This window comes from Stenella coeruleoalba, assembly GCF_951394435.1.
Source record: "Stenella coeruleoalba genome assembly, chromosome: 1".
NCBI lineage: Eukaryota > Metazoa > Chordata > Mammalia > Artiodactyla > Delphinidae > Stenella > Stenella coeruleoalba.
In genome coordinates, this window is record NC_137169.1 from 32,498,778 (window position 1) to 32,510,701 (window position 11,924).

The window sequence follows — 11,924 nt, forward strand, 5'->3', positions numbered from 1 at the left end:
CATGGGGCCTGTTCTTTGTCTTGTTTTGTTAAATCATCATAGAAAGAAAAAGATGACAAGTGGAAAAGAGGGAGCGAACCAGCTCCGGAGAAAAAAATGGAACCTGTTGTTTTTGAGAAAGTTAAAATGGTAAGTGGGGAAGTATGTGCACTGTGTGGACGGCCTTGTTCACATGGCGTGTTCACATGTGGAGGGGACAGGTGGGGTGGTGTTGATAGCATATCGCACCGTTGCACCTGGGGCTAAAGGGGGGCCACGTTTGGGTTAGATCACCCGCTGACATTTCTGCTGCTTTCTCATTGCCTTGTTGCTGCCTGATCTGCTCTGTAACACTTCTTTTGGGGTCCAGATGGGAGCTTAGGAAATGCATCTGTCCCATCTGAGCAAGAGGCACGTTTCATGGCAGAATGCCAAGGCTCTGTGACACCTTCTGAGCAGAGGCTACATTAGTCCTTCTCTCCTTAGACCTTCTTTACCTCGTTTTCCTGTTGTGGTTAAGGACAGTCCAGAAGCCAGGCTATCCTCATCCATTTTAAACCATCCCTTCTTGTATTCTTTCTCTGTCATATGGAAGTAGACACCTTTCTTTTCCCACAGGACATATTGTGGCAGTGTTAGTAGATGCTCCACTATAGGAGTTTAGATTCTTGGGAAAGAGGACTTTTTACTATTTGCTTAAGGAAGGGTCTTTTATCATCATTCTGAATTGCACTGTCTGCAGAACACGTTCCTTAGTGATACTGGCAGAGTGAATTAGGTAACCTTTAACTGAGCTCCTTTTCGGTATTAAAGGTTTTCTAATCACTGGGAGATGTGCTGGCTCTTGTACCGTCGGACACCTGCCTTTATTCTTGGCTTTTCCTGGGACCAGAAGCTGCTGCTCCTGTTGGATACCCTGATCTGTGGTTGTCTTGGTTTCAGAAAGGTCTGTCTCTTCAGAAAGCCAAATAAGCACAGATGACAGCTTTGTTTTTCACTTTAGCTTTGATTTCTGCACTGTGCCTCCTGACTTGATTTTTTCACACGATACTTCCTGAGTTGTGTTTCTTTGGTAACTCTCTTTGAATAACAGCAACCATGCCACAAGAATCCCTGTGGCTTTACAGTAGAGAGGAGAATAGAAGGTTCAAAAACACCTGCTTATTTTTTTCTGTAACGTATTTTCACCTTAGCCACAGAAAAAAGAAGATCTACAGCTACCTCGGAAATGTTCCCCGAAATCCACAGCACCTGTCATGGATTTGTTGGGCCTTGGTAAGAGTTAGACTTTTCCACTCCCATAATCATACAAATTTTGATGAATTCTCTGTGATCCTGGGAAGATAGGTAGAGATGGGACTCTTCAGTTGGTGGCTTCGTCACTAAGATTGTTCCCTCGTGTTCTTCCTGTTGTTTTACATCTGAGCAGTTGTTCTAAGAGGTGTTTCATTTTTCACTGTACTGTGAAAAATGTACAGTGATAGAGTAGTGGTTAAGTACAGTAGTGGTGGAGCATGGCCTTTGAAGCCAAAGTCCCAACTCTGCCACTTACTATCTATGTGACCTTGGGTAGCTTACTCAACCTCTAAACATTACTTTCCTAACCTATGTAGTAAGGATGATACGAGTCTACTTCAAAGATGATGTTGGAAAGGTTAAAAGAGATGATGCCTCTAAAACTCTTAGCTCCTTGCCCAGCACAAACTAAGCATTCATTAAACGTTAGCAAGTTTCACTAAACCAGCACCTGTGAGCCCTGCCCCCATCCCTCTCATTTTCCAGGTGCATCCTGTTTCTGAGGCAGCCCATTACCTTGTGATCATGATTTTCCTCCAAACTTTTGAAACCCTGAGCTAGTGGTTCTACCCCTTTCAGAAATAAGAGCCTGTTCTTACCTTTCACAGTATTGATGGCTATACTTTGTGTCAGTCCATTCCTGCTGATTTAGGTTATTGGGTACTTCGGCTTCTAGTATCTGTACTTTTCATTTCTCTCTGAAAATGAGTCCTACACAGCTTTGCTCCTCAAATAGCCCGAAAGGAGCCAGCCAGCCCCCTTGTGGTGGTGCTAACATAGCCTTCGAGCCTGGGTTTCTGCTGTCCTTTGCCTGAAAGCTGGACTACAGTCTTCTCCAGACTGTTCTGGGGAATGTGGGGTGAGGCCTCTTGTGAGATGCCCCATCCAAGCTGGGTGGTTCCAGAGCATAGATTTCTGGGTCCATGATGGAGCATGTGGGCCTTCGCTGCTTTGTGTCTAGAATAGAAGGAAGGAATGGGCTTAACGAGCAGTGCTACGTTTTAACTTTGATCTGTCTTTCCAGATGCTCCTGTGTCCTGTTCCATTGCAAACAGTAAGACCAGTAATACCCTAGAGAAGGATTTAGATCTTTTGGCCTCTGTTCCATCTCCCTCTTCTTCGGTTTCCAGAAAGGTGAGTCTTGTAGGTGCCTCAGGATTAAAGGGCATTCTGGAAAGGGTGATTTTGATAACTTAATCATGGAACCAAGTCATGCTTCCTTGGTGGAATTGGACTTTGGTTTTCTTGATTCTTCCCTTAACGCTATCATCTCTGTTACAGCCTAAGATTACTATTCATTCCATGTTGTCTCCTGCCCCAAAAGAGTGGGCCCTTTGAGTGGACTTCTGTTGAAGGTGTGTCAGATTGTAAAGGCTGATCCTCTAGGTCAGCTCCTCAGCCTGAGTTATTGCCAGAGAGTTTGTAAGTAGGAAAGACTTGAAACCTTTAATGGCTAACGTGTGTGGAATACCTGCTGTGTACAACAGGCACAGTGCTAGGTGATTTTGTGTCTCATTTTGTATATTTCATTTATGATTTAAAATACTCACCACAGGGCTTCCCTGGTGGCGCAGTGGTTGAGAGTCCGCCTGCCGATGCAGGGGACACGGGTTCGTGCCCTGGTCCGGGAAGATCCCACATGCCGCGGAGCGGCTGGGCCCGTGAGCCATGGCCACTGAGCTTGCGCGTCTGCAGCCTGTGCTCCGCAACGGGAGAGGCCACAGCAGTGAGAGCCCCGCATACCGCAAAAAAAAAAAAGACTAAAATACTCACCACAACCCTGCAAAATGGATCTTTTATAGATGAGGACATGTTAGTTCAGAAAAGTTAATGTGACTAGTTTCTTGTTGCACAACTAGTAAGTGGTGGCACTGGGATCTTAGTTCAGTTCTCTCTGGATGCATCGGTTGTAGGTCATTTTTATTTGTTTATGTGTTAGTTTTCCACCAAATCACATTGTTTTGCTAAAGAACAAAGAATTGTACCAGAGCTTAACTATCAGGTGTTTCCAGATATTTGTATGGTAAAAGTGTCAGGAAGCTATTAACTCGAGCCACAAATTCCTTTGCAAATGTTAGAAGCGGCAGAGAGGTGCGGGAGGTCCTTACAGAGACCCCCCATGAGGACCATTCCAATCCCCACCCCCCTCCCTCTTTGCCCTAAGGTTGTAGGTTCCATGCCAACCGCGGGGAGTGTTCCCGAAAACCTAAACCTGTTTCCAGAGCCAGGGAGCAAATCAGAAGAAACAGGCAAGAAGCAGCTCTCTAAAGACTCCATCCTTTCACTGTATGGATCCCAGACGCCTCAGATGCCTGCCCAAGGTAGAGTTCATGGGGGTCACGGCAATGTGCCGGACAAAAACGTGAGGCCTTACATGCAGGAATCATTTGTTGTGACAGGGTTAGTTGCTCTGGGGGCCAGGACATCACACTCCAAACAAACCTGAACATGACATTCCTTGTGAAGCTACCAAGTATCAGGAGATAGAGGTTAACGTAACTCAGAGCCATACTTCCGTGGGGTCTGGCATCACAGCTCTGTGGGGTCTGACCCAGGGTCCGGATCTGGACCCTAAAGGGGAAGTGGCTGGGTCAGCAGCCCGCTGGAAGCCATAGCAAGTCCTGTAGGGGCTCTGTCCAACCGTTGTGCTGTGTAAAAGAGCATTCTGAGTTGAGTAATCGTGAGGAATTCTAGCTGGAAAGGAGCAGCCGGTGAGAGTTTGGACTCACCTTGTACGCGTTCCTCTTTAACAGATCTGTATGTATGTTTTCTTGGCAGCAATGTTCATGGCTCCTGCTCAGATGGCATATCCCACAGCCTACCCCAGCTTCCCTGGGGTTACACCTCCTAACAGCCTAATGGGGAGCATGATGCCCCCACCAGTAGGCATGGTAGCTCAGCCAGGAGCTTCTGGTATGGTTGCCCCCATGGCCATGCCTGCAGGCTATATGGGTGGCATGCAGGCATCCATGATGGGTGTGCCAAACGGAATGATGACCACCCAGCAGGCTGGCTACATGGCAGGCATGGCAGCTATGCCCCAGACTATGTATGGGGTTCAGCCAGCTCAGCAGCTGCAGTGGAACCTTACTCAGGTAAGCGGCTCCATTTCACTCAGCACAAGAGTTTTGAGCCTCCCTCAAGTCTGTCTCACTTAGTGTCTCTCCCTTACCCTTTGAATCCTTACAGTGTAAATGAGATATTGCCAGAGACATTCTCGGGTTTGCTTCATTTATTTATTTTTTTAACAGAAGATCTGTCTAACCTCAGACTTTCTAAGGCATTTTGGGTTCCTGTAGAATAAGGGTAACTGCCTAATTCTAAAACTCTCCACACATTCATCAAAACAACCTATACAGAGAAACAATGAGTGCAGATAAAAGCACCCATAACTCACGACTACCGCAGCTAATAGAATACGACAAACCTCAAACTACATGACAGTAGGCACATAAACACCGAAAGCCAGCAGAGCCAGCATCACAGAGAGACCATGTGAAAAGAGGAGAGGGAGCAGGGGGCTAGAGGTGACAGAGCATAGATAAAATCACCCCCTAGAAAGGGAAGGCCCTGTCCTGATTAGAGACATGCTGAGAAGAGGTCTGAGACGTGGTGGAGTAGAACTCCGGTTACTTGGAGAATCAAAAACAAGGGACTTGAAATATATAGGTTTATGGGTGGTAGCTTCGGAAAAGCATGTGTCTAGGAGAGATGGGGATGACCTAGAAGGAGGGGGTGCTCTTTGGAGACCTGGTGGCGAAGGGGAAGTAAGAAATGAGAAGTGGAAAAGAGAATCACAAAATCAGAAGATCCACCATTCTCCTTCACACCAAATAATCATTTCACTATACTAACAGAAGAGGGCGCTCTTGTACTAACAAATCTAGTAGTCTGCCCAGACCCTCTCACTTGTGTGTATTATTGCTGATTTGGAAAAATAGAGCGCTACAAACTAAACAGAAAGTGGCAGATGACATTCGTACAAAACTACCGTGAGAAGAAAATGAAAAATCAAAACATTTCAGGAAGTGGAAATTCTTCCCCAAAAGCAGTCACGAAGTAGAAGAAAACTGTTACACAATCCACCAATCTGAATTAAATGTCCTATAACAAACACTTGCAGATAAGACAAAACAGCCTGAATCAGAAATTTAAAAACTTACAAGCAAAATGGACAAAAAGTGGAAGTTGTGAAGTGAAAGTTTACTGAACTCAGGAAACAAATTGAAAAATGACACAATTATTTTAGAAATAGACTGAATTACAAGTTAGTCAAAGGAGAATAGATTCAACTGAAAATATATTTGGCATTGAGGAAAGGCATGAAACAGCTCAGAGAAGAGAACTAAATATAGAGAGCTGTAATAAGAATCAGAGAGAAAGTAATGCAGAAGTTAGGCAAAGAAGACCTAACATAAATATATTTGGAGACTCCCAAAGAAAAAGACAAAATAGTGGAACAGAATTAATATATTTAAAACTATAATACAAAACCATTCTTAGAAATAAAAGACTTGAATATAGTATTGAAAGAACCCACTGTGTATCTGGAAAAATTGACTCAGAATGGTCAACTCTAACATATCCCAGTAAACTTTTAGACTCTGTAGACAAGAAAAAAAATCCATGAGTCCATAGTGATATTTTTTAAAAGTGGGTGTGGGATAGAAGGAGGGAAAGCCTTCTTTGCTGAAGAGTGACAACTAATAATTGTAGAAAGAACAGGGTATTCACACATTCTCAAAGAAATACCCTTCAGATTACTTATTAAGTACAGTGAAAGAACATATGATGGATACAACCTTAGATAAGTGATCAAACATAGAATTATCAACAGTGGGGCACATTAATTTCATGTGCTTCCTGGTATCTTATACTAAGAAGGACACATTATCACTTACATAGAAGTTTTGCCCAAAACATTTAACTTGGATCCAGTCATAAGAAAACATGAGATAAATCTAAATTGAAGTATTTTCTGTAAAATAACCAACCTGGACTCTTAAAACAGTGTCAGGGAAAAATGGAGGGGGAACTCTTCTAGATTAAAGGAGACTAAAGAGATGTAAAATTGAAACGTAATGTATATTAGAATATAGTGTTAATATTAAACATCTTGGACATATTAGTTGTAATGTGGTTCTAGGAAAGTATTCTTTCTTATGAGATGACTCCTGACTTATTAAGGGGTGAAATGTCACGATATGTGCAATTTTCAGTGCCCATCAAAAATTTTAAAAAGCTGACACATATGTATATATCAGAGAGAGAATAAGGCAAAAATGTTAACAATTGGTGAATTTAAGGAGCGATATATGGGTTTCATTGTACTATTCTTTCAACCTTTCTGTAAATTTGAAATTTTCTTTAAAAGCTGGTGGAAGGAAAATAGTTATACCTTCTCCTAAAGGAAAAGAACTTAAACAGAAAATGGACCAGGCTTGGGAAATTTAAGGCATTTTTCTTTGAGAAATAGCTTCTTCTGTTCACTGCCAGAGCCCAGGCTTTCAATTGAATTCATAAAGAGGCCCCAACCCCACCCAGGCCTGATGCCACCGACTCTTTTCTCCCAGCAATTTCCCTTCTCATACACTGAAGTCCTGAAGACATGTTGGTCTTTTTTTTTTTTTTTTTTTTTTTTTTTTTGCCTTCCTTTGTTCATTCTGAATCGTCCAGTTTCCTTTTCTTCTTCTTCTCTCTGCTGGAGTACTTTCCCTGACACTGTCAGTAATGACTCTGCTGGAGATAAGACAGGCGCACCAGCGTGGAGGCTTCTCTTTATACTCTCAGGGTTGGCCACGGCCAGTTCACAACAGGCCCCTTCTTTTCAGGATGAGAGATTGGAAAAGAGAGAGAGACTAACCTCCCATGCCGCTTTTATGTTGACTCGCTCCAGGATTCCCCCTTCCCCTTACTGAGCACTAGTCTCAGACAACATCTCCCTTCTGGAAAGGCCTTCATCTTCGTGGTCTGGTATCCTCGGAATGATCCGAGAGGGTTCAGGGCAGTTATGTACCACGACAGAGCTCCCCTTTGTCTCACTCTCCCCTCCCCGCAGGCGGAAGGACTCCTTCCCTGCCTGTTGCTCTAATTGGCCACAGGCCCACAGCCTGGTCTGAGAGTCTCCTCTCTCCCTTTCAGATGACCCAGCAGATGGCTGGGATGAACTTCTGTGGCGCCAACGGCATGCTGAGCTATGGACAGTCCATGAACGGCGGGAACGGACAGGCAGCAAATCAGACTCTCAGCCCTCAGATGTGGAAATAAACACAACGCACCTGGATGACTACCACTCTCCTCAGCCGCCTCTCTCCCCGTTTCCTCTTTCCCCAGCTGCTCCCCCACCCCCATCCCCTTTCCTACCTCTCTCTGTTTGGTTTAGAAACTGCTCAATCCGTCACTTGGGACTTGGCATTCTGCCCAGCCCAGCCACATCCCAAACACGCGGACCTCTCTGTTGTTTTCTGTCGTGCCTGTCCCCTAGCTCTCCTGACTCCCTCCCCAGCCTCAGCCCTGGTCCTCTCCTCGTACCAGCACCTTAGCAACTGTTGGCAGAAGGCACTTAGAGCAGGATCAATGTGCACACCTTTGAGCACCTTTCCCACCAGGTGAAACCTCCTATCAGACTCAGAAAGGTCTGATAAGCTATTTCCATATGTTTAAATTTGAGGTGAAAACAGAGGCATCATGCTCCCCTGACTTACGGGAATGAAGAAAGTAATGAAATCAAATTAAATATTCCTTGAGTCTTAGAGCAGGTTGGCCCTAGCCCTGGCATGAGGCAAACGCCCTCCTACGAGGACGAGCAAAAATATGACTCTACTTTGCCCTGAATTGCTTTCTGGATCTGAGGCTTCAGGACTTGCTGCTTCGGCCAGCCTTTATTAACACCAAAGACTCTACGAAGGTTCCCCACAAAAACACACACCCATTTCCCTGCCTCCATCCTGCCTTCAGTAGGATCTGACTTTGTGGCTGGAGGACCAACCCCTCCCGTGGGAATGCAGAGCTTAACATGTGTACTGCTTGTGTGTGTGTGTGTGTGTGTGTGTGTGTGTGTGTGTGTGTATTCCACCTCCCACTCCCTCCCCATCTGCTCTGGGTATTTTTGGTTTTGTTTTTTTAGTTTTAGGTTTGCAACAGAGAGGAGTTAATTTAACAACAGCCTAAAACTGTTGCCAGTTTTTCTTTAGTTAAAAAAAGGTACAATCTCATTGGTAGCTCCCGTCCTCCTTTCCCCTCTCCGCCCTGCCAGTTGCTCTCTCCTGCCGGTGTGTCCAGGCTGCTCTGTGTCCCCACCTGTCCAGGTGTATGAGGCAGAGTGCCTGGGCAGCTTTCCTCTTAGTCATCGTTCACCCTACTTGAAAATTAAAACAAGAAAACTTTGCTTAAAAGATTTCATCTTTGGGAATCACAACTCCTGGTTGCCTTTCTCCTGTGTATGTGTAAATTCCTTAATAAATATTGCAGGGAAGGACCGCTCGCTTGCTCTCACTGTGTCCCTCTTGGAGGAGGGTGAGTTCCACGCAGGTTTTCTGCTTTCCAGGGGCAGTTCCCTCACTTTCCGTATTTTTGAAAACTATTATATTTAGGATGGATAAGCAACATAATGGAAAAGAATATAAAAAAAGAATGTATATATGTATATAACTGAGTCACTTTGCTATACAGCAGAGATTAGCACAACATTGTAAGTCAACTGTGTTTCCATTAAAAAACAAAAAACTTTGTACAGAACATACCCAGGGGCCAGGACCAGGCCCAGGCAGTCAGAAAGGGGGCCTTTCTCCAGGGGTGTCTAGAGTTGTGAGGGAGGGAACTCTGGATTTCTGTACCTACTGGAGTCCCAGAACATCAGAACTAGAAGCACTCCCCCCCCAGCCTCCAGCCAATAAAAAGCTGAGCCCACACCCACCCTTCCTTGGAGTACACCTTTTGAATACTTCCAGGTGTAAGTGAGAGGATAGCACAGTGGCTAAGAAAGTCAGCTCTGGATCAGACTGCCAGTGTTCATATCCCTTCTTACTCTGTGACCTGGGCAAGCTACTCAGCCCCTGGGTCTCAGTGTAAAATGGGACTCATGGTAATACTTAAGGTAAAATGAAGCAATTCCTGTGGTGCATTTAGCACACAGGGCACTTTGCACTCAAATGTTAGCACATATTGTGTGCCATTATGTGTTAGGTATTAATTCATTCAACAAATATTTAACAAGTGCTTACAATGTGCCAAGCACTGTCTTAGGCTCTGGAATGAAGCACTGAATCAAAACTCCCTGATCTCATGGGGTAGAGTGGTAGGAGAGATGGACAATAAACAAGTAACTAAATTATTTGATTTCAGGTAGTAATAATACAAGGTAAGACAAGTTTAGAGGGTGGATATGGGACCGTTTGGATGGAACAGTCAGAAGGAGGTTACATTGGAACTGAGACCTGAATAAGGAGCCAATCGTGTGGAGATCTGGAAAAAAATGAGAGCAAAGGTAGGCGTCTGCGTTGGAAATCGTTCGGTGGAGGTATTGGTTTGGGAGTCATCAGGGTGTGGATGGTATGTAAAGCCATGAGACCAGATGAAATCGCCTAAGGAGAGAGCATGAAGAGAAGAGGACTGAGCCTTGGGGGCCATCAGCTTTTAGAATTTGGGAAGAAGAGATAAGAAAAAAATGAATCTGACGTAGTCCCTGCTCTCAAGAAGCTTACAGAATCATGGGGCAACAGACTTAGAATCTCTTTTACATGTTTTATGGGAGCTAGGAAGGTCAGGGAAGCCTTCCTAAGGTCAGAGGCATTTGAGCTGAGTCCTGGGGGCCAGGGAGGAGTTAACCAGTGGGTGAGGTGGGGGTGAGGAGAAGAGTCGTCCAGACAGTACCATGTGAAGGAAGAGACAGAAACCTGCAAGAGCACAGAACATTCCAGGAAGCACAAGCAGTTCTGTTTCTAAGATGTGATGTGAGTCAAGGTGTGGTGAGAGGTGAGACTCAAGTGGGTTTGGGCCAGATCACGGGGGGCTTCCTTCACCCTAGGAAGGAGTTTAGCCTAAAGCATTGTAAACAGTGGAGTGACATGGTCAGATCTGAGTATCAGGCGGCTCACTCTTGGATTGCTGACAACAGTGTGTTTGAGAGAACAAGACCAGGTCTAGGGAACCAGAGCAGGGCAAGAGCTGAATGAGAGCCTTGGTAGTGGAGGTGGGGAGACTGGAGCTGCTTGGAGCAGCATTTCACGAACAGCTTATGAGGCACGTGGGGTGCTAAAAGGGTAACACAAAAATGCTAAAATAAGTTTGGAAAAGACTGCATGTTGTATCACTTCTTGTACTGACAGATCTAGAGTATAATATCCAAAAAAAAAAAAAAAGGAATTCTCTGGCAGCCCAATGGTTAGGACTCGGTGCTTTCACTGCACCTGGTTGTCCTGGGTCTATCCGTGGTCGGGGAACTAAGATCCTGCAAGCTGTGCAGTGCGCACCAAACCAAAACAAAACAAAAGCAAATAGTAATGGCTCCAAAAAGTCCTGTGGTAAAACTATTTAAAACAATTAACAACTATATTTTTTAGAGTGGTTTTAGGTTCACGACGAAATTGAGCAGAAAGTACAGAGAGTTCCCATATGCCCCTGTCCCCCACCTAGCCTCCTCCGCTTGTGACATCCTGCACCGGAGCTGTACATTTATTACAAACAATGAACCTACACCAACAGGTCATTATCATAATTTACATTATGGTTCATTTCGGTGTTGTATATTCTATGGGTTTTGACGAAAGTACAATGACATGTATTCACCATTATAGTATAATACAGAATAGTTTCACTGTCTTGAAAACCCTCTGTGCTCTGCATATCCATCCCTTGCTCTCACATAACTCCTGGAAACTAATGATTTTTTTTTTTTTTACTGTCTCCATAGTTTTGCCTTTTCCAGAATGTCATAGAGCTGGAATCATACAGTTTGTAACCTTTTCAGATTGACTTCTTTTACTTAGTAATATGCATTTTTGTCTTTTCATGGCTTGTTAGCTCATTTCTTTTTAGTGCTGAATAGTATTTCAGAGCCTGAATGTGCCACAGTTTATTTTATCTATTCACTTACTGAAGGACATCTTGGTTGCTTCCAAGTTTTGGCAATTATAAATAAAGTTGCTATAAATATCTGTGTGCAGGTTTTTGTGTAGACATAAATTTCCAGTCCATTTGAGTTATTACCAAGGAGCATGATAATATGATAAGAGTATATTTAGTTTTGTAAGAAATTGCCAAGTGTCTTCCAAAGTGGCTGAACCATTTTGCATTCCTACCAGTGATGAATGAGCGTTCCTATTGCTCCACATCCTTGCTAGCATTTGGTGTTGTCAGTGTTTTTGGATTTAGGCCATTCTAATAGGTGTGTAGTAGTACCTCACTGCTGTTTTAATTTGCAGTCACCTAATATGTAGTGTTGAATATCTTTTCAAATGTTTGTTTGCCATCTGTATACTTTGATTAGATTAAATTTAAGAACTGTTTATCAAAAGATTCCATTAACAGAGTAGAAAGGCTAACCACAGAGTAAGGGAAAATATTTGAAACACATGATAAAGGGCTTGTATTCAGAATATATGAAGAACTGCAAAACGAGAAAAAGGCAAGCTAATGGAAAAAGACAATGT

General features: G+C 43.9%; 1 protein-coding gene across 5 annotated transcripts in view; it reads left to right on the forward strand.

Moving 5' to 3' along the window:
- The window catches only part of SMAP2 (small ArfGAP2), a 47,773-nt gene extending 39,031 nt beyond the window's left edge, over positions 1-8,742 (forward strand). For all 5 annotated transcript variants that reach the window (XM_079938066.1, XM_079938068.1, XM_079938065.1 and 2 more), the window contains 6 exons: positions 43-129; positions 1,173-1,254; positions 2,300-2,409; positions 3,440-3,596; positions 4,054-4,370; positions 7,417-8,742. In XM_079938066.1, coding sequence (XP_079794192.1) covers positions 43-129; positions 1,173-1,254; positions 2,300-2,409; positions 3,440-3,596; positions 4,054-4,370; positions 7,417-7,542 — 879 coding nt within the window. In that variant the 3' untranslated portion in view covers positions 7,543-8,742. The remainder of the gene's footprint in view (positions 1-42; positions 130-1,172; positions 1,255-2,299; positions 2,410-3,439; positions 3,597-4,053; positions 4,371-7,416) is intronic.
- Positions 8,743-11,924: the final 3,182 nt, after the last annotated feature.